Source organism: Bos indicus x Bos taurus, chromosome 16 (genome assembly GCF_003369695.1).
Source record: "Bos indicus x Bos taurus breed Angus x Brahman F1 hybrid chromosome 16, Bos_hybrid_MaternalHap_v2.0, whole genome shotgun sequence".
Classification (NCBI taxonomy): Eukaryota; Metazoa; Chordata; class Mammalia; order Artiodactyla; family Bovidae; genus Bos; species Bos indicus x Bos taurus.
Window position 1 is genome coordinate 56,454,669 of NC_040091.1, and position 20,915 is coordinate 56,475,583.

The following is a 20,915-nucleotide window of genomic DNA, read 5'->3' on the forward strand; positions in this document are numbered from 1 at the left end:
ATCACTAAGAGACTGCAGAGACAGAAAGGAATCTCCCCCTTATCTAGCCAAGCAGACACAGGCCATTACGTGCATGTTCCCAAGGTGATCAATCACTAGTCTTCAAGGGAGAGGACTTGACAACACCTCTGTCATGCATGGTTTCTCCTAACTTTATCTTGGTAACTTGGGAGACCACTTGTGTTCACCTGATCCAGAGGCGAAAGAAACTTCTCATATTGTTAGAACAAAAGGTAGTTTTGCAAACTGGAGCATGGTGCCCATGAAAGGCTATTACCCTCCGACATGAAGTGCGAGATGGGGGAGCTGGCTCCCTGGATGTTTGTGTTTCAAAAAATGTCTTCCAGGAAGTCCCAGGTCCAGGAGAAAACATTTCTGAATTGGGACGCTGGCAAGAGGCTTATTTAGCCATTATGAAGATTTAAACACATTTGAAAAGGACAGAAAAGAAATTCTGAAAGAAAAAGGGAGCTGTCTTTTCCCTTAGTTTCAACATGAAGACTTAAGTCTCATTTTAATTTCTGTTTGTCCTTACAATCTCCTCCCTGTGTTACTACAACATAATAACCTTATAATCTTCTAGTTATTTCCTTTGTTGGTGTCTACCTTTCTCTGGGCATCTTACAGTTGTCTAAATATCCAGTAAGTTCATGGTAAGATAGGAACAAAGCAATTACCAGAATTACAATTTAACATAAGGATGAATCTAAATAATCAGTGTGACATATACAGAATAACCCAGTGTTAACCTGGTGACATCAGACCAGTCTCTCGCAGTCATTCTGTTTGTCTATTAATTAGATGCTCCTCTTTCCCACAGTATCTTTCTAAACAAAGCAGTTAACATTTTTTGTGTGTCAAATTTAGAGCTTGAGCACCTGGGTACATACTGCTTATTTTCACTTTGTTATCATCAAAACCTCTAGTGAAGATGGTCCTAATTGTATTCTGCTAATAATTGGGTTGCTGGACTAAAGTCCAGCCCATATCCATCCCGAGAGCACAATATAGAGCTGATGAGAAATATTTGGTTGTGGGGACCATTACTGGGAGTACAGAAAGAGAGAGTAGGGTGACAATATTGTTTGTTTTCTCATAAATGTGATTTTCAAAGGAAGTAGAATAATCATGGCTGTGAATGGGACAGCTAGGCAGCCTGAGAGAGTAGTAATACATTTTCCAGAATATTTCTTTACAGTTGAGGTCAATGCCAGTTGCTTCCTCTGGAAAAGTTAAGTGTTAGGTCCTTTGAAGCACCCACAGTCCAGTCTCCCATGGTACTAGCTTCACATGGGAAGCATGTCCTTCACTTTGGTGGCATATGGCTGGACAGCAGCAGAAAGCATCCCTCCCCACTCAGTGAGAGCCATCTTTCTTCTGTAGACGTAGATGAAGTCTCCCAGTTGACAGGGGTGGTCGACTTCATCTGGCAGATACTTCCAGGTGTTTGTAACTTTAACTATCAAGGTTTCTGGAAAAAGACAAGTCTTGAGCACAGTTTTAAGTATTGAACATATGCTGCTGCTGCTGCTGCTGCTGCTAAGTTGCTTTAGTTGTGTCCAACTCTGTGCGACCCTATGGACAGCAGCCCACCAGGCTCCTCTGTCCACAGGATTCTCTAGGCAAGAATACTGGAGTGGGTTGCCATTTCCTTCTCTATTGAACATATGAGTGGATTCCATTAAATTGGACACAGGACATGGCCTCAGACCCCAATTCATAGGCCTGACAAACGTAATTTCAAAAGAAGACAATCCATGCTTGCTTGTAGGGGCCATTCTAATTTCTAACAAGACTAGTGATAAAGCTCTAGGCCACTGTTGACCTGCCAGATGCTGAACCTTATTCAAAGCATGGTGGCACCAGTGGTAAAGAACCTGCCTGCCAATGCAAGAAGACATAAGAGACGTGGGTTCCATCCCTTGGTTGGGAAGATCCCCTGGAGGAGGGCGTGGCAACCCACTCCAGTATTCTTGCCTGGAGAATCCCATGGACAGAGGAGCTTGGCAGGTTACAGTCCATAAGGTCGCAAAGAGTTGGACACGACTGAAGCGACTTAGCACCCACACAAAGTTTGATTCACTTGTTCTCCTTGCCCAGAGGACTGGGGCTTATGGCAATCTGTAAACATTTGCGTAATTTCTGGAGAACAGTAGAACTAAAGTGACTTTCTCTGATTCAGTATAGTGAGAGAGCCTCTACCACTGCCTGGGCATCAGCTTTTGAAAAGGAGATGACTTCAGGACCCCAGAACATGGTACACAACGTAAGGAGACACAATCTACCCACCCTTCCTCACATTACTTCTATGATATCCAGTGGCTTTCCGGTTCCTGGTAAAGCTGGTCAGGGAGAACTTTCTGAACTTGCTCTCAGAATGGCCTGTAAAGAATTCTGTCAACAAATAACACATCTCTTCTTCACACGTTTTGAATTTATTTTGCCTTTTTGGTAAGTGTCGTATGAGCTTAGTGTATTTAAATTCTTCTTTTACTCCGCTGACTTTGTTGATGACATAGCATCAACCAAGCCAAAAGGCACGAGTTCGGGTTAGGTAATTACCATGCTCCATTTTCTTTTGCAAAGCATGGCATTACTGTTGGTAGGAATGTAAATTGATACAGCCACTATGGAGACCAGTCTGGAGGTTCCTTAAAAAACTAAAAATAGAACTACAATATGACCTAGCAATCTTACTCCTAAACATATATCCAGAGAAAAACATGGCCCAAAAGGATAAATGCACCCCAGTATTCATCGCAGCACTGTTTACAATAGCCAAGACATGGAAGCAACCCAATTGTCCACCAACAGAGGACTGGATAAAGAAGATGTGGTACATATATACAATGGAATAGAACTCAGCCATAGATAAGATCAAAATTGTGCCATTTGCAGAGATATGGATGGACCTAGAGACTGCCATACAGAGTGAAGTAAGTCAGAAAGAGAAAAACACATATTATATATTTATGCATTTATGTGGAATCTAGAAAAATGGTACAGATGAACCTATTTGCAGAGCAGAATTAGAGATTTAGACATAGAGAACAAACATATGAATACCTGGGGTGGGAGGGTGGTGGAATAAACTGGGAGATTGGGACTGACATATACATACTTCTATGTATAAAATAAATAACTAATGCATAGTATAGGGGAAAAAAAGAAGGTATAATCTGTTTATGGGACATATATTAAGTTAATCTTAAAAATGCATTCTAATATACACTCAGTTCAGTTCAGTTCAGTCGCTCAGTCATGTCCGACTCTGCGACCCCATGAATCGCAGCACGCCAGGCCTCCCTGTCCATCACCAACTCCCGGAGTTCACTCAGACTCACGTCCATCAAATCAGTGATGCCATGCAGCCATCTCATCCTCTGTTGTCCCCTTCTCCTCCTGCCCTCAATCCCTCCCAGCATCAGAGTCTTTTCCAATGAGTCAACTCTTCCCATGAGGTGGCCAAAGTACTGGAGTTTCAGCTGTAGCATCATTCCTTCCAAAGAAATCCCAGGGCTGATCTCCTTCAGAATGGTCTGGTTGGATCTCCTTGCAGTCCAAGGGACTCTCAAGAGTCTTCTCCAACACCACAGTTCAAAAGCATCAATTCTTCCGTGCTCAGCCTTCTTCACAGTCCAACTTTCACATCCATACATGACCACAGGAAAAACCATAGCCTTGACTAGACAGATCTTTGTTGACAAAGTGATGTCTCTGCTTTTGAATATGCTATCTAGGTTGGACATAACTTTCCTTCCAAGGAGTAAGTGTCTTTTAATTTCATGGCTGCAGTAACCATCTGCAGTGATTTTGGAGCCCCCCAAAATAAAGTGTGACACTGTTTCCACTGTTTCCCCATCTATTTCCCATGAAGTGGTGGGACCGGATGCCATGATCTTCGTTTTCTGAATGTTGAGCTTTAAGCCAACTTTTTCACTCTCCACTTTCACCTTCATCAAGAGGCTTTTTAGTTCCTCTTCACTTTCTGCCATAAGGGTGGTGTCATCTGCATATCTGAGGTTATTGATATTTCTCCTGGCAATCTTGATTCCAGCTTGTGTTTCTTCCAGTCCAGCGTTTCTCATGATGTACTCTGCATATAAGTTAAATAAGCAGGGTGACCATATACAGCCTTGACGTACTCCTTTTCCTATTTGGTGCAGACAAATAATGTTTGATTCCACTTATGTGAGGTACTTAGAATAGTCAAATTCAGAGCCAGAAAGTACACTGGTAGTTACCAAAGGCCCTGGGGCCGGGACAGGGGGGCTGGTAGGGAGGGGTGATGGACAGTGAGTATTTGGTGGGGACAGAGTTTCTGTTCAGGAAGGCGAAAGATTTGGGAGACGGATGACGGTGAGAATTGCACGACGATGTGAATGTCCTTAGTGCCACTGAACTGTACAGTTAGATATGGTTAAACAGTATGTTTTATATTATGTGACTTTAACCACAATAAAGTTTTTTTAAAAAATGAACAAACATTTCTTGTTGTCTTGAAAGTAGAGCTCTGCCATGTTTTGACAGCAGCTTTTGCAGTTCTGTCAGCAAAGTGAATTGCTGACATGTGAGCTGGCAGTCGTAAGGCACTTAACAGATCAGCTTTCAATTTGACAGGAGATTTTTTTCATTCTCATTGAAGTCAAAAGTCCTCTATTTTTTAAAAATTTTGCATGACAGACACCAAACACATATTTACTGCAAATACATATTTTTCATTGTAAGTCCAGAACCAAAAATTGCAGCTCTAGTAACCATTAACTCAGCAGCTTGTGCCAATTTAATTTTAGATACAACATAAGCCTCCAAGATTTCATGAGAAGTAATGACAGCATAGGAAACCTTAAAGTTGGCCTCTGGGTACACGACCCATCAGCAAATATTATCAAATCTGCTTTTTGATCTGAGACACCTGATAAATCACATCGAGGCCTAGTATCTTCTTTTATTACTATTGTATAATCACAATCATCTACTTGATCAGGATCTTAGAAGAGGGTAGTAGTTTAGGAGACTGTACCTCCCAAGCACAGTATGAGGACTGGATATCAATGCCTGCTCATGGTTGGCTTGAAGGCACGCTGACACATGCTGGGCTTATGCACTTGTAAGATTGCTGCCATAGCAGATGGGCAGGCATGTACGTCAGATGACCCAAGGTAAGAGACGGGGCCTTTTCAATAACAGTGGCTGTGGCCCCTGCCCCTGCTCTGAGGCACCCAGGCATTACCAGTGCTCCAACATCCAGAAAATCTGAGAAATAAGCTACTGGTCTATGGCCTAGTCCCAGTTTTGGGTTAATACTTTCCTAAGTAGTAGTTCATCATCAAACAAGTGGGAGGGTTTTTTTTTTGTTTTTTGTTTTTGTTTTTGTTTTTTTTCAAAATCTGGAATCCCCAAAGCTGAGGGAGAGGCTACAGCCAATTTCGGTACTGCAAAACTTCTTAGATTCTAAGGAGCAGACGAGGGGGTCTGGAGAGTTATGGAATTGATCTGCCAGAGGTTATGCACATTTGGCAAAAGCTGGGATCCATTATTGATAGCACCTAGTCAATGGCACCCTACTCCAGTACTCTTGCCTGGAAAATCCCATGGGCGGAGGAGCCTGGAAGGCTGTAGTCCATGGGGTCACTAAGAGTCAGACACGACTGAGCGACTTCACTTTCACTTTTCACGTTCATGCATTGGAGGAGGAAATGGCAACCCATTCCAGTGTTCTTGCCTGGGGAATCCCAGGGACCGCGGAACCTGATGGGCTGCCATCTATGGGGTCGCACAGAGTCAGACACGACTGAAGCGACTTAGTAGCAGCAGCAGCAGTCCCCCATACTGCCTATGTTTCTTCGTAGCAGGCTGCTTTACATGCAAATTTGGCTGCCTCCCAGACTGTGACACTTTTTGGCCTCGGCTGACAACCGAGGTTGTTGTTCAGTCACTACATCGTGCCTGACTTGATCTTGAGTTAAATTAATTCCTTCGGCCCAAAGTGATGCTTCAATTTGTTCCGGGGTGCTTTTCCAGCATGGTATGAGATTGCAGAGCCATCCCCTTTTTCTTCTGGAGGGCACATAGCAAACAATTCAAGTGTTTTTTTCTATTTTAGGGAGCTCCAAGAACACTCCGTCCAGGGTACAGAATAAAGTGGCCTTCGATCGGTAGAGCAGGTCTCTACCAAATAGGTTTACAGGAGAATCAAGGGAAAGTAAAGCACATGTGAGCCTCAGTGAGGGCAACTGCCTGTATGGGAATCACAGAGGAAAAGGAACAAGAAGGCTGACCCCAAATACCAACAGCTTGTACTATCTTTTGTCACATGGAAAGCAAGAAATTTCTGAGGAAACTGCATGATAAGTAGCACCCCGCTCTACCAGAAAAGGCAAGAACAAATTAACCTGAATAAAATTTATCAACATATTTGGTTCCCCACATTCCACCTCTGAGAGTCCCGCAATCTGTTCATCCTGAGCCATTTGCCAAATATTTCCTAGCAAAGGTTTTTTCCTGCTAGACCTTCCTGATTCACCCACCTCTGCAACCTCCTCATGTTCCCATCTCTCTTCACGGTCCTTCCATGGCTTGGTGTTTTGCAGAGTCTTCCTTTGCTCTCTTCATAGGTTGGCCAGAGTTGGCATTATTCCCTTTAGTGAAGAGTTCTAAGTAGCCAACACAGCAGTCTTTAATCTCTCCTTTTCTTTGTCCTCTGGATTATCCCAACTGAATAGCAGCTGCTAAGGTTTGAACACTAGTCTGTGCTTGCCATCCTGCCACCTCCTCCTTAATCTTGGTTTGGAGAATAGGCAAGAGAGCTGAGAGAAAGGTTGCTAGGACTGGAGTGTGGATTTGATCTGACCCTGAGTCCATTCCCATAACGTTAGAGAAAGCCTCAACAAACTGAGCACAGAAATCAACAGTGAACTCCCTGTCTTCCGCATACACTGCCCATGACTTTTCCCAGCTCGCCTTTATTGGAAAGGCATCCAGTCCTGCCATGAACAAACCCTCTCCATGGGTCTTTAAGGCCATCAGTTCTTCTGTGGTTGCAGGGAGTGGTGGAGTATCGCCCTCTCTCAGCACAACGTCCTCCTGTAGGCGATCCTTTCCTGGTCCATGATGAGGTTGCTCCATCAAATACTTGAAATCTGCTGGTTCCCAAAGTCCCCGCAGCATCTAGTGCATACCTGGGGCTGTAAACTGAAAATATGCTGAGAAGCATTGCTGCCAACTTCTGTGGATCTTCCCGAAGTGTGTGTGTGTGGGAGCCTTTAGATGAATGACACTCGCGGGGGAGAAGGGCATGGTCAACTCAGTATTCCCTTTGTGCCTGAGGGGCTTGGGTGGCTTTTCAGCTGCACTAGCTTTGCTAGAGATCCGAATAGGAGGGCTGGTTTTCCTCACATTCAAACAGGAAACAGGATTATATGACACATTGGTTTCTCTTCCCATATTTGTATTTATCAGTGTAACTCCTTTCTCGTTCATCTTTCCAAGCATCTAGTCCAAACACTGTCCACCCTGCAGCTTTCATATAAGGACCCAGTTCTCAGTCACCCTAGGATCCTGATCATTTCTCATGTCAGCCTTTCTAGCTACATGCTGTGTGTATGAAAAGGGACTCTAGGAGGTGGAGTCTGGTCTAGGACATGAAGAAGACTCAGGGCTAGTCCAGCAGGCACACCGTTCTGCATCCTCCATCAGCAGGTAACACATTACCAGCTAGCAAAGTCCCATCTTTCTCAGGGAAACCCCCTCCTCGAGGGAATCACCGGCTACAGCGTCATCATCGTCATCATCTACTCATCCCCAGGAGTCAGTGTAAGACAGTGAGACAGCAGGAGCAGAGGGGTGAGACAGCAGACGCAGGTGGAGGAGAAAGAGAAAGCACCTCTGACTCCCACATCCCTGAGTTGTAAGACTAGGGATTTCCCTGGTGGTCCAGTGGTGAAGAACCTGCCTTTCGGCCGCTGAGCCCAAGCGCTCTGGAGCCTACTCACGACTACCAGAGATGACTTTCTGCTGTGATGAAGGCTAAGCACAGCCAAAACAATCAAACAAAAACAAAACAAAAAATATCACTTCCCTGAGCTGTGAGGCTGGTAAGAGGCTTATTTAGCCATGATGAAGACTTATTTGTATGTATTTGAAAAGGAAAGAAGTTCTGAAAGAAAAAGGAGAGGAAGTCTTTCCCCTTAATTTCAACAGGAAGAATTAAGCCTCTTCTTTTAAATTTGTAGTTGCCCCTGCAGTAGGCAGACAAGTATTCCACCCTGCTTTCCTTGCCCTCTGCGTCAATGAATAAGGATCATATTTTCAGATTTGAAACAGGTCTGAAAGGATGATTCCAAAGGATGATTCCAGGCCTCTGCCTTCTGGCTGCTGAGTGTCTGAATCATTTAGGACCAATAGTTGTGATCACCTCTGATGGACAGGTCACCCACTAATGTTGCTAGAGGCTTTTGGTGTTTCCGCAATCTGATAGGTACAGTTTTATTTTGCCTGTTTGAAGTCCTTTCTGCTACACATTAATGATCAGATAAACATCACTAGATGATTAATTTATCATCAAACTAGAAGATTCCTCGCTATCTTGACAGTCATGTGTACCTGGTCTCATCTTCGAAGATAACTCTCACACATGTCATTTGGCAGCTCTTTGGTCAGAAGCAAACTGGACATATGATTCAATATTTTTAGAATGTCACTGAAATCCTATATCCTCTATGGTTGGTTTAGTCCCTAAGTTGTATCTGACTCTTTGTGACCCCATGGACTGTAGCCCACTGGGCTCCTCTGTCCATAGGATTTTCCAGGCAAGAATACTGCAGTGGGTTGCCATTTCCTTCTCCAGGGGATCTTCCTAACCTGGGGATAGAACCTGGGTCTCCTGCACTGCTGGCAGATTCTTTCTGACTGAGCTACCAGGGAAGCTATATCCTCTATACAATCCATTTTAACACTCTAATCTGCCCTTTTAACTATCTTTCCACTATAACACATGCAGTAAATAATTTAACCCTTCTGAATATGCTTTAAAAATAATGCTGACTTCACAGGATTACTGTTACATAGAAATTATTTTCACATGTGTGTATCTTATCTGCCTAGGGCTCCAGGAAGGGGTCACGCCCTGTACTACTGGGTATCTTCCAGCATGCCTGGCAGTAAGATCTAGGCCTAGTGGGGTGGGTAAGGGGTATTCCACGGAGATAGAATTAAGCTCAATTCAGGGAAAAAAAACCCACCTAGCAATTAGAACCATCCAGGCAGGATGTTTCAGCAAACACTGAGCTCTCTCAAGTGCTAGATGTACTTCAGTAGACACTACAAGACTACTAATCACGGTGCCCTATGAAGAATTCCAACACTGAATAGGGTGTTCAGTTCACTGGTTGCTTTGGAGAGAGGGCTGGCTTTTTGACCCTGAGAGCAAAAAAGAAGGGATTACTTAACGAAATGTACTGAGATTGTATGGTCAGAAGGGCTAGATTTCTGCTCAAATGGCCTTCCCTCCCCATCCCTCAGCTCAGGAAGGTGAAAACTAATGTCAAGGTTCTGTGCAGATTCCCAGATAATGTAGAAACAAGAGTAAATAGTTAAAAATACTTGGTGTCACTAGACTGCTTACCCTCATATACCAGGGAGAGGTGAGGAGAGGGAGAGACAGAGACATTCCTCTCCTGTCCTAAAGATTTGTTATGACCAGAAAGGGTGTCTAGATGCTAGGAAGTAAGAACACTTCCAGGGAAAAGAAACCTGGGGGAACATCTTTGGCCTCCACTTGCGGCACCACGGATATCACTCTTCTCCACGATAACCAATCTCTTCTCTTGCCTGTGGTCACGATTCCCCCTCCTTCCCTCTGGTTGCCTGTGCAGAGCAAGACCCCAGCAAAGGTGTTCCAAGTTTGTAGCCTGTAGTCACCTAAATCCTACTCTAAATCTTCTCTAAGGAGAGAATGCACTGGGCATGTAGTAGGAAAAGGGACATTTCAGAAATTTCCCTGTGGGCACTTGCCTAACTTTTCAGGGCAGATACGATGGTGGACTTTTGGCAGGTCATCTCAGAAGTAGACGTCATGTTCAGAAAGTACAGGGATAAAGCCATTATATAGACATACTGAAGCTTCCAGAACAGCTAATCAACTTTGGCTATTACATTCTTCTGTGTCTGATGGCAATTTTTATAATTTATACTTCATTATTCTTCATAATGGAAAGAAACTGAAAAGTAACTATAATTTTAATATGCATATGCTAATATTACCCTGTATACAAGGAATGCTTTTTAATTTCCAAAAGTGCCAGAGGCCTTTCCAGAGAAGATATGTTATTGAAACTGCAAAGCTTTGCAATTCAGAAACACAGGAATACCACATCCCATTTCTAAGAATAGCAGGGTGCCCTTCCCAAGAGAACCACAGAGCTCATGAGAAGTTTCTCCTGGGACTGGTCAAAGAGAATTCAAACAGTGGAAATGAGGACTCTTTCTTATAGTACAACAGTGGTCAGAATTTGCTTTTTAAACATGAAAAATATTGAAAAAATATAAAGTGCTTGCTAACTGGGCTGGCATTTAACAGTGGTTAATTTGCTTAATTTAGGAAAAAAGTCATTTTGTTGCATTTTTCAAAATTTAACCTTTGAAACTGAATTCTTCTAAGAGACTCAGTCATTCCCAGAAAATATCTGTCAGGTTCCAATTCTCCATGAAAGTGCTATGAGCTGGCAAAGCTTTTATATTCAGAAAAGAAATTTCAATAGCACAGGAATGAAAGCCCCAGAAAGGAAAGGAAAGGGGCGGGAGAGCCAGCTTTGCAAAATACCCTTGGCTTTCACACAGAAAACAGGCTGCCTTCTGCAAAAATCTTTCAGAGTATTCAGTGAAAATAATCTCAACCCTAGGCCTCTCAGCCCTCTCTGTTCAAGGCATGCTGCTGCTGCTGCTGCTAAGTCACTTCAGTCGTGTCCGACTCTGTATGACTCCATCGTCGGCAGCCCACCAGGCTCCTCTGTCCCTGGGATTCTCCAGGCAAGAACACTGGAGTGGGTTGCCATTTCCTTCTCCAATGCATGAAAGTGAAAAGTGAAAGTGAAGTCGCTCAGTCGTGTCTGACTCTTAGCGATCCCATGGACTGCAGCCCACCAGGGTCCTCCGTCCATGGGATTTTCCAGGCAAGAGTGCTGGAGTGGGGTGCCATTGCCTTCTCTGGGTTCAAGGCATAGTTCAAGGCATAGAGATCTTCATATTCCATTCCAACAGTAAATGTCTAAAGTGTCTTACTGTTTATTGAGCTTTGACGGAGAAGAGTGTCCCTTGGTTCTGTGCAAATGCAATACCAAGGTGCATGCACACTACTTGTGTGCACTCCTGTGGAACTGCCATCAATACAGCAACAAAAAGCTTTAGTCATGTTGTGTGCCCTCCAAAACCGCGTCCCGGGTTCCTGCGCTAGAGACACACCATTATGGCAAGAGAATCCCATTACCGAAGAAATACTTTTATCCTCTTGAATGCAAGCTCCAGATTGATTGGATTTTTCACGGTTTTCCTTTTTCTCTGTCACTGCTGTTTGGTGGCACTTTAGAACACAGGTCACCAAATCTGGGCCTGCAGGCCAAATTCAGCTGGTGGAATTTTGGATGGCTCATGAACAACACATGGTTACTACATTTCAAAATGCTTGGAAAATAATTTTGAAAAATATTGTTGACACTTGATAGTTAAATTAAATTCAGGACCACCACTTCCCTGGTGGTCCAATGGCTAAGAGTCCATGCTCCCAATGCAGGGGGCCTGGGTTCGATCCTTGGTCAGGGAACTAGATCCCACATGCCGCAACTAAGAGTATGCATCTGCAATTAAAGATCCCGCATGCTGCATCGAAGACACCATGTTCCTCAAGGGAGACAGATCCTGGATGCCACAAACAATACCTACCCGGTGCAGGCAAAGAGTCACATCTCAGTGTCCATGCATAAAGTTTCATTAACACCAGGCACACTCACTTGTTTACACTTTGTCTGAGGCTGCCTTCACATGCTAAAATGGCAGAGTGAAGTCATGACAGAGACAATACGGCCCACAAAGCCTAAATTATTTATAATCTGACCCTTTACAGAAAAGAATTCTGCTCACCCCTAGCATGGAAGAGACTACCTCATAAAAGGGACTTCAATTTTTGTTGAATGAATAGAGTGGCCATCGGACCTTACTCATCTCTTTTGAGCAATAGCCCATATCCATTAATGGACCACTAGCTGAGGATACCAAACCCCAGAGTAAACTGAGTTATTGCTTATGTGCTCAGCCTTGTCCGACTCTTCTGTGACCCCAGAGACTGTAGGCTCTCTTTTCATGGAATTTTCCAGGCAAGAATACTGGAGTGGGTTGCCATTTCCTCTTCCAGAGGATCTTGCCCCCCCAGGGACTGAACCCACGTTTCCTGCATTGCAGGTGGATTCTTTACCACTGAGGCACCGGGGCAGTCCAAACTGAGTTGCTATTAGGTTGCAATTTCACTGAAGCTCACTTACAAACAGATTCTGGAATAGAATGGATTCTTTCAGGTGTATAAAACTAAAGGTAAATCTTTATACAAGTAATTAATTGTGTTTGCCTTGGTTCTTCCTCTGGAAAATCCTGAAGACTATTTTTATATGTTTTTCTCCAGAAAGCTCCTAAACCTCTGGTCACAGATTAGTACTGACAGTAGGGCAAAAGTAGGAAAATCCGTAAACTCACTTTCAGAGAGATTGCAAAATATACTATACAATAGTTGATTAACCCAGACTACTACCATTGTCTGGAATTTTAACGTAGAATTCATGAGCCTCCCTACCCAGTTCCAATGCAAGACCTCCTTCAGAACTTGGGCACTAGGGAGTTTGATTTGAAAACTGGTCAAGGACAAATGACTCACAGAGAAACAGGAAGACATTAAAACCACAAACAAATGGGAAGATTTCTTCATTCTCATATCGAGAAGCTGCAGTGATCTCAGACGAAAAGAAGAAACAGATGATTGTAGGCACTCAGATATCTTAGTGACTAAGTCACAAGAATGACAATGGACTTTCTATACTATAATCTATTATCAGAGATGAGCGTATTACTCTCAGTAAGTAGAATCTAGAGATAAATATGGAGTGTAGATGTCTACTTTTGCAAAACTCTACAGTTGTTAGTGATGAAGTTGAGACTTCACTTAGATCTCCTCTAAATGCCACGTTTGCCACCATTTTTGTTTTCATTCCCGTGGTAGCTGTGACAGATCACTGTGGTTTATCATATGCTCCTCCAGCTTTAAACCACACTGCTGTCTTGCATTTCATTTTGAAACTATCTTCATAGCTTTTGTTTTTGACAAACTTACCTTAGAACAGTACTTTTACATTTACAGAAAAATTGTGAAGAGTTCTTCATATAGCCTATACTCAATTGCCCTATGATTAACATCTTACATTAGCATGATACATTTTTTACAATTAATGAATTAACATCAACTAAAGCCCATACTTTGTTTAGATTTCCTTAGCTTTTATGTAACATCCTTTTTTGTTTCAGGATCCTGTTCAGGACATCACATTACATTCAGTCATGTCTCCTTAGGCTGTGAGCTTCCCATTTTCCTTGTTTTGATGACCTTGACAGTTTTGAGGAATACTGATAGTTTAGTAGAATGCCATTCAATAGGGATTAATATATTTTTATCATTCAGACTGGATTTATGAATTTCGAGGAAGATCACAGAGTTAAAGTGTCATTTTTATTATGTCATATCCAGGATACATAGTATCAACAAGACATAACTTTTGATGTTGACCCGGATCACTTGGCTGAGGTAGTTACTTGCCAGGTTTCTCCACTGTAATTTTTTTTTTTTTCTCTCTTTCCACATTGGACTCTTTGGAAGGAAGTCACTACACACAGCCCATACTTAAGGAGCAGGGAATTATGTTTCATCTCCTTGAGGGTTGAATAGCTATATAATGTTGAATTCTGCATGGGAAACTTTTCATTTCTTCAATTATTTATATAAGCATGGACTCAAAGATACTTAAATTTTGAGTTATAATCTATATTCCAACACTAATTTATTTTGTTGCTCAAATTGTTCCAATTTTGGCTACTAGAAACTACTCGAGCCGTTTTCTTTGCTTCCCTTGGCCTTGAATGTTTAGTCTTCAGCTGAGATGAAAAAAATTCCTGATATAACCCCTACCCTGATCCTTAATCCCTAAATGTATTTTCCAGTACATCTAAAATTTACGGCTACTAGGGTACTTACATATTTTTACTTATCTGTTTCTCCCAGTGGATGATAAACTTTTTGAGGTAGGGATTACATCTTTTTAAAATTTTATTTACTTATTCATGGCTGTGCTAGGACTGTGTTGCTGCCCAAAGGCTTTTCTCTAGCTGTGGTGAGCGGGGCCTACTCTCGACCAGTGGTGCTCTGGCTTCTCACTTTATTTATGGCTGTGCTGGGACTGTGTTGCTGCCCAAAGGCTTTTCTCTAGCTGTGGTGAGCGGGGCCTACTCTCGACCAGTGGTGCTCTGGCTTCTCACTTTATTTATGGCTGTGCTGGGACTGTGTTGCTGCCCAAAGGCTTTTCTCTAGCTGTGGTGAGCGGGGCCTACTCTCGACCAGTGGTGCTCTGGCTTCTCACTTTGGTGGCTCCCCTTGTTATGGAGCGCAAGCTCCAGAGTGTGCAGGTTTCAGCAGCTGTGGCACACGGGCTCAGTTAGTCCTCAGCAAGTGGGACTAAGGAGAGAACCCATGTCCCCTGCATTAGCAGGTGGATTCTTTTTCTCTCATTTGTGGCTTCGCTGCTGTGTACAGATGTTCTCCAGCTGTGGTGAGCAGGGGCTACTCTTTGTTGAGGGCTGCCCCCTGTGGTGGCTTCTCATCCTTGGGAGCACAGGCTGTGAAGAGGCCGGGCTTCTGTAGTTACGGCACATGGGCACAGCTGCTCTGCGGTATGTGGGATCTTCCTGGACCAGGGATTGAACCAATGCCCCTTGCATTGCAAGGGGGCCTCTTAACCACTGGACCACCAGGGAAGTCTCAGGGATTACATCTTATTTATTTAACACATCTAGTATACAGTATCAATACATAATGCCTCGCTCGTACAAAGAAGGAACTCAACAAATATTTCTAGAATGATCACTAATGGTTTTCTCTTTAGTCCAAGAATCCAGGGTACCTAATATGTTAACCAGAAGCCATACAGGAGTTGGTTATTAACTGTTCTGGTAGGAGCTACAAAGTGCTACTATTACAAGTGTCAAAGTCAGTCATGTAACGCAATAAGCTTGGGATCTAAGTTAGCACTTCCTCATGTCTCATTTCTAAGTAAGACTTTTCCTGACTATTAATTTCAGTTATACGTGCACAATTACATTAAGGGTAATGACCAATTACCTTTCTATTTAGAACCAAAGCTAGGCAGCTTCTAGTTCTGCTTAGCTTAGACAAGTGGTGTTCCCAAAACAGGACACAGGAATTTCAGTCACAAAGTTCCCAAGAGACTGACTGCTGGGTGAGGACTGCATGGTCACTGAAGGAAAAAAATGTGCTGAGCTGCACTCGTTGTCCGTACTTATGAGAAAATGACTTTAAAATTAATCAAGAATCTTCCAAGATATAGGAATAAGATGAACTCTTATAAGATGAAACAGATTTTTAGGTTGGATCATGCTACCACTCTAGTCCAAGCCACCATTAACTCTTGACAGATCACCTTTCCTAAATGCACTCATGCCTCCATCTACCCATTTACCATAAATGAGATCACGTCATTCCATTTAACATAACCACTTAACTGCTTTTATAACAAAATTCAAAATTTTACACATGCCCTAGAAGGTTCCACACTTTTTGGGCTCCTTTGTCTCTGCAGACATTCCACACTCATTCTTCCTTAACTAGTAATGGTCTAGCTACGCTTATCTTTCTAAGGTCATGGCATGGGCCCATAAATTTTTTGATGTCTACTAGCTCAATCTTCTTATAAGAACTTTTCAAAGTTTTTCAATCCTTAATGTTTCTTGTGCATGAGTTGTGTACCTAAGAACAAAGGCAACTTGTCTAAGAAACCCTCACAAACACATTGAAATAAAGACTAGATTAAAACATAAAAACTCATATTCTTCTCGAGTTAGAAGCTTTTCTGGTGTTAAAAATGTACATCATCTTTGAGCTTTAATTAACTGATGTTATTTTTCTGAGAAATAGTAATATTTGTTTGATTCTGACATCCTGCAGAGACTAATTCAAATTTTAAAATGTTTCCTATTTACAAGAAAGAGTTAAATACAAATTTAAAGAAAACCACCTTCTTAATAAGTTATTAAAGAACTGAGTTCCTTGGATAACTAATGGTACCCTACTGCAATTTTCCAAATGTATGGAAATTAACATAATCTTATAATGCTGACAGCTTAATAGTCAGACCAAATAAAAATCTTAATAGCCTGCTTCTATTTAAATGCATTCAAAGAGGCATTAACTCTCTGCTTCCTACTATGATGACTTTCTGGACATATGTGATTGAGGAAAGTTCTTTAAGTGAAGAATCTACACGTGAATCTTCTTTCTCTATTTTTGCAAAAGGTCATTCATTAATCTCAGAAAAGAATCCCAACCAACATTGTTCTGGTTGATAACAGGTGTAACTTTTGAATGACAATGATCCTTCCTCTCAGAATTGCGTCTAAAAATTTATCAGGTTTTTAACTCCCAGAAGTTGTTAGTTAAGACAAAATTGTCTTGAAGCTTTAAAAACTGAAAAATTTCACTTAGGTTTCAGGCTTACTCATTTGGCAGTAAAAACTGACCTGAACCGATCAAGACTATTTTTAGTCTTTATTAATCTCACATAACATGAACATTGATACATTTTGCTGCAGAAATATTAATGTGTTTAAAAACCTTCAGACTCTGTCAGAGGGTGTTATATAATACATAATATATGTACTCTAGGGCTTCTCTAGTGGCTCAGCAGTAATGAATCCACCGAGATGCAGGAGACTCAAGTTCAATCCCTGGGTCAGGAAGATGCCCAGGAGAAGGAAATGGCAACCCACTCCAGTATTTTTGCCTGGGAAATCCCATGGACAGAGGAGCCTGGCGGGCTACAGTCCATGGGGTTTCAAGAGTCGGACACAACTTAGTGACTAAACCACCACCACCACTCTATTGCTTTCCTAAAAGTCAAAAAGTTCTAAATCCCAAAACACATTTGGCCCAAGGGTTTCAGATAATAAAATGTGGACCTGTAGTAGTTTCAATAATTTTAAATAGAGGGATACATGGAATAGTCTGATCACCTTTATCAACTACTTATTTATACTGAACTATTCCAGGTGTCTATTTCTATAAAATACATGTGGTATATAATTCTGATTATCTTTATCTAAAACGTGTTCAGACTTAAAGTACCTCAAATAGAAAGCTTCTGTTTTTTTTTTTTTTACTTTTGCTTAACCTGCTACTCTTTTTCCCTTTTACAAACTGAAATTAATGTGCAAAATTAACCAGACAGTCTAAGAGATTATATGGCTTGAACATTTGGGAAATAGAGCTTCAATTTCTTTTCTTCTAAGTGAGAGGCTGGCAAATGATGGTCTGTGGGCTTCCGCCTATTGCACAGCTATGCCCACTTATTTATATATGGTCTGTGGCTGCTTTTCAGCCACAGTGGCAGAGCTGTGTAGCTGTGGCAGAGACCATATGACCTGCAAAGCCTAAAATATTTACTATCTGGCCCTTTATTGAAAAAAGGTTTGCTGAGCTTTGATCCAAGTCGATCACCCCATAAGGGTACTAATACCTATGACTACTTTATAGCCATGACTTTATAAAATAAGTTGGTTTGTCTGCATTAGTACTTATTTAGGGCTTCCCTGGTAGCTCAGCTGGTAAAGAATCTGCCTGCAATGCAGGAGATCCTGGTTCATTTGCTTCCTGGGTTGGGAAGATCCGCTGGAGAAGGAATAGGCTATCCACTCCAGTATTCTTGGGCTTCCTTGGTGGCTCAGCTTGTAAAGAATCTGCCTGAAATGTGGGAGACCTGGGTTTGATCTCTGAGTTGAGAAGATACCCTGGACAAGAGAACGGCTACCCACTCCGGTATTCTGGCCTGGAGAATTCCATTGACTGTATAGTCCATGGGGTTGCAAAGAGTCAGACATGACTGAGTGACTTTCACTTTCACTTTAAGGCCTTATGGGTGACACTTCAAAGGCAAAGACAGAGACAGCTGTCACAGACTGATATCCCCTTTCTGTCTGAATGTGGCCTCAATAGGTCAACGTGGTAGACCCTTGGCCAGATCCAGAGGAACTGAGGAATATACTACTTGCTGATGATACAACTGGTCAGAGGATGAAGACAAAACTTCATAAGGTGAAGTTAATAATGTCCCCATTGATTGTAAACATTAAATTTACTGAAAAGAATCCATATGCTTTACATTTATGTTGATATGCATAATTCCAAAGAGGTAGGAAATATGGATCTTACAAATTATTCACCAGTATATTGTAATTCAGGTGTGCTATGCTTCTTAAAAAGACAAAATTATCTTTTGCCACATTTGACAAAAAGTTTCCCAGCTCAGCTGTGGCTCAATAAACTTTTATTATTTTTTTGTTATTTATTTTTATTCAAAAGAATTTGTTTCCCTATCACAAAAATTAGATAAGCATACCACCAACAGCAGCAAAGTCCGTAGAGTTACATTGATGGTGGAGAGTTCACTGGGTATTCCCAATGTCCCGAAGGTCAAAAGGAGGAAAAACAGGGGGAAAAAAATACTCAAAACAAATCCAAAACCCATGGTGACTTTGGGGAGAGACACTGCAGGATCTGTCTTCTCTTATTGTCGGCTGCAGATGTATTTCAGCAGGATCTAGTACAATTTAACTTGAGCAAACCCTTCATACCAACTCTAGCACCTAATAGGGAGAAAAAAGAATCAGTATAAAAAAACAGTTTTACAATATAGAAAAAGTTTAATCAGTCTTTATTAAATTGTAAATAAAGAACCAAACCCAGTAATGGTTTCCCAATTGCTAAAATGCCAAACAATTTGAAGGGTTTAGACATTAATCCATTCTTACTTTCAATCTGATAGCTGCATGAACTCTTTCAGGTTAGTTATCTCTACAGTTAGCTAGGGTGCCTTTGAGATAAACTACATAAAAAATAAAGATAAATGACTGACTGATGCACAGCGTGAATATGATGTTTTTGGAATATTATGTTGGTATCTTTCCACAATCATAAGAAAAAATTTAACTATTACTGTTTAGAATTTTAATCTATTTCTTGCATTAACAAGTATCTCAAAATGATCAAGGTATTCAAGACCTAAAATTTAATCTTTCCCTATTGCTTCTTTTATTTTCTAGTCAACTGTCTGGGTGTCAAGATATTTTGTCAGCTATTAGAGTAGCACCTTATCATACAAAAAAAAATTGTGATATTGCTAAAACTAAAAATAAGAAAAAGCAATGATCAGTTATAAAAAGAGTAGAAGAAATGACTGTGAAAGGACACTGAATGTGAAGACAATTATGAGTACTGTCAAAAAGGATCATGTTAGGTAGAGACTGTAATTCTAGGTGGCTAAGAATTAAAGGAGCAACTTATAGCCTGCTGTGCTAAGGCTTGAGTTATACCTGTGTTTCCCTAATGTCTTTACATTTGGCAAGCACGTTACTTTACATAAGAGGTCAGGGCTGCTGAACAGAAATCTTAGATTTATCACTGAGATTCTATAAGTATGTATGTAGCTTTGAGCTTTCTGTAGATACATTAGCGATCCCAATTGCCTCAAAGGCCAAACATGTAGAAGAATAAAGTACAGCTTTTTCAATACAAGCCTTGCCATGAGAATAAAGAGAAACTGAGAGACTATAGAATCACTTAAAATGGAGAGTCTAAGATCTTCTACCATCTTGTATGAGGCTTCCATAACATAGCACTGGCTTTTGTCCATGACTCTCTAATAAGGCTTCCCAAATAAAAGAAAGCAGATACATAAAAGAAGTATGCCATGTACATTCATTTGACCAGCTGATGGTGCTGTCCTGCTTTGCGTTTGCTCCTTTCATCTCTGCAGGACAGTGTGTGAGGCTTGGATTTGCTCTCTTGATTACTGGGTCATTCTCCACTCAGGGTGAGTGGAAGGAAGCCATGGCAAAATTAATGTTAAGTGGCAGGGAAATAGATACATCTTATTTAAAAAAATGCATTTGGATACTTCTATATCAGCAGAGATTATGTGGAAAGAACTGGTACCCACAGACTAAGTGCTAGTCAAACCCATGTAGTAAAAACCCTTCTCCAAGACGACGTTTTGTTTAAAAGCTCGCTGCTTAGCTCAGGGTTTATTTATCCAATGTACTGGGCCTACGTGCTGAGCATCCAATGGTGCAACTAGATAAACTTTTTTATTTCCTTGAGCCCCTAACTACCAAGAAAAGTATGTGGAATACTGTATCTGAATTTGGGAATGAGACGTGAGTGAAGAGACTAAACGTGAAGAGGCTAAATCAAAGTTTTCAGATTATACCAATGGCATGATCACATGATCAATCAACTTTCAACAGAAAAGAAGAATTCCTTTTCTTCCCCTAGCAATTGAGGAAAAATCTACTTGTCAAGATAGAAAAGGGAGAAAAACTCGAGGAAGAGAAGAATACAATAAGAGTTAAAGACATTTTAACATTTGCCAAGTGTCTAAGCATCTGTTGCTGTATCCTGGATCCTGTCCCCTGAATATCCAGCGGGATAGCTGCACTGGGATAACAGAAGCTGAACAGTGAGCGGCCCATGGTGAGTGCTTAGTAGTCTTCATCTGGTTGTCATTCTGACCGCCTTTCAGGCCCTTCAGCATTTGTAT

General features: G+C 41.6%; 1 protein-coding gene across 3 annotated transcripts in view; it reads right to left on the reverse strand.

Annotated features, from left to right (window-relative positions):
- Positions 1-17,465: 17,465 nt before the first annotated feature.
- Positions 17,466-20,915, reverse strand: part of COP1 (COP1, E3 ubiquitin ligase) — a 226,045-nt gene continuing 222,595 nt past the window's right edge. For all 3 annotated transcript variants that reach the window (XM_027565409.1, XM_027565410.1, XM_027565408.1), the window contains one exon: positions 17,466-18,963. In XM_027565409.1, the coding sequence (XP_027421210.1) occupies positions 18,946-18,963 (18 nt within the window). In that variant the 3' untranslated portion in view covers positions 17,466-18,945. The remainder of the gene's footprint in view (positions 18,964-20,915) is intronic.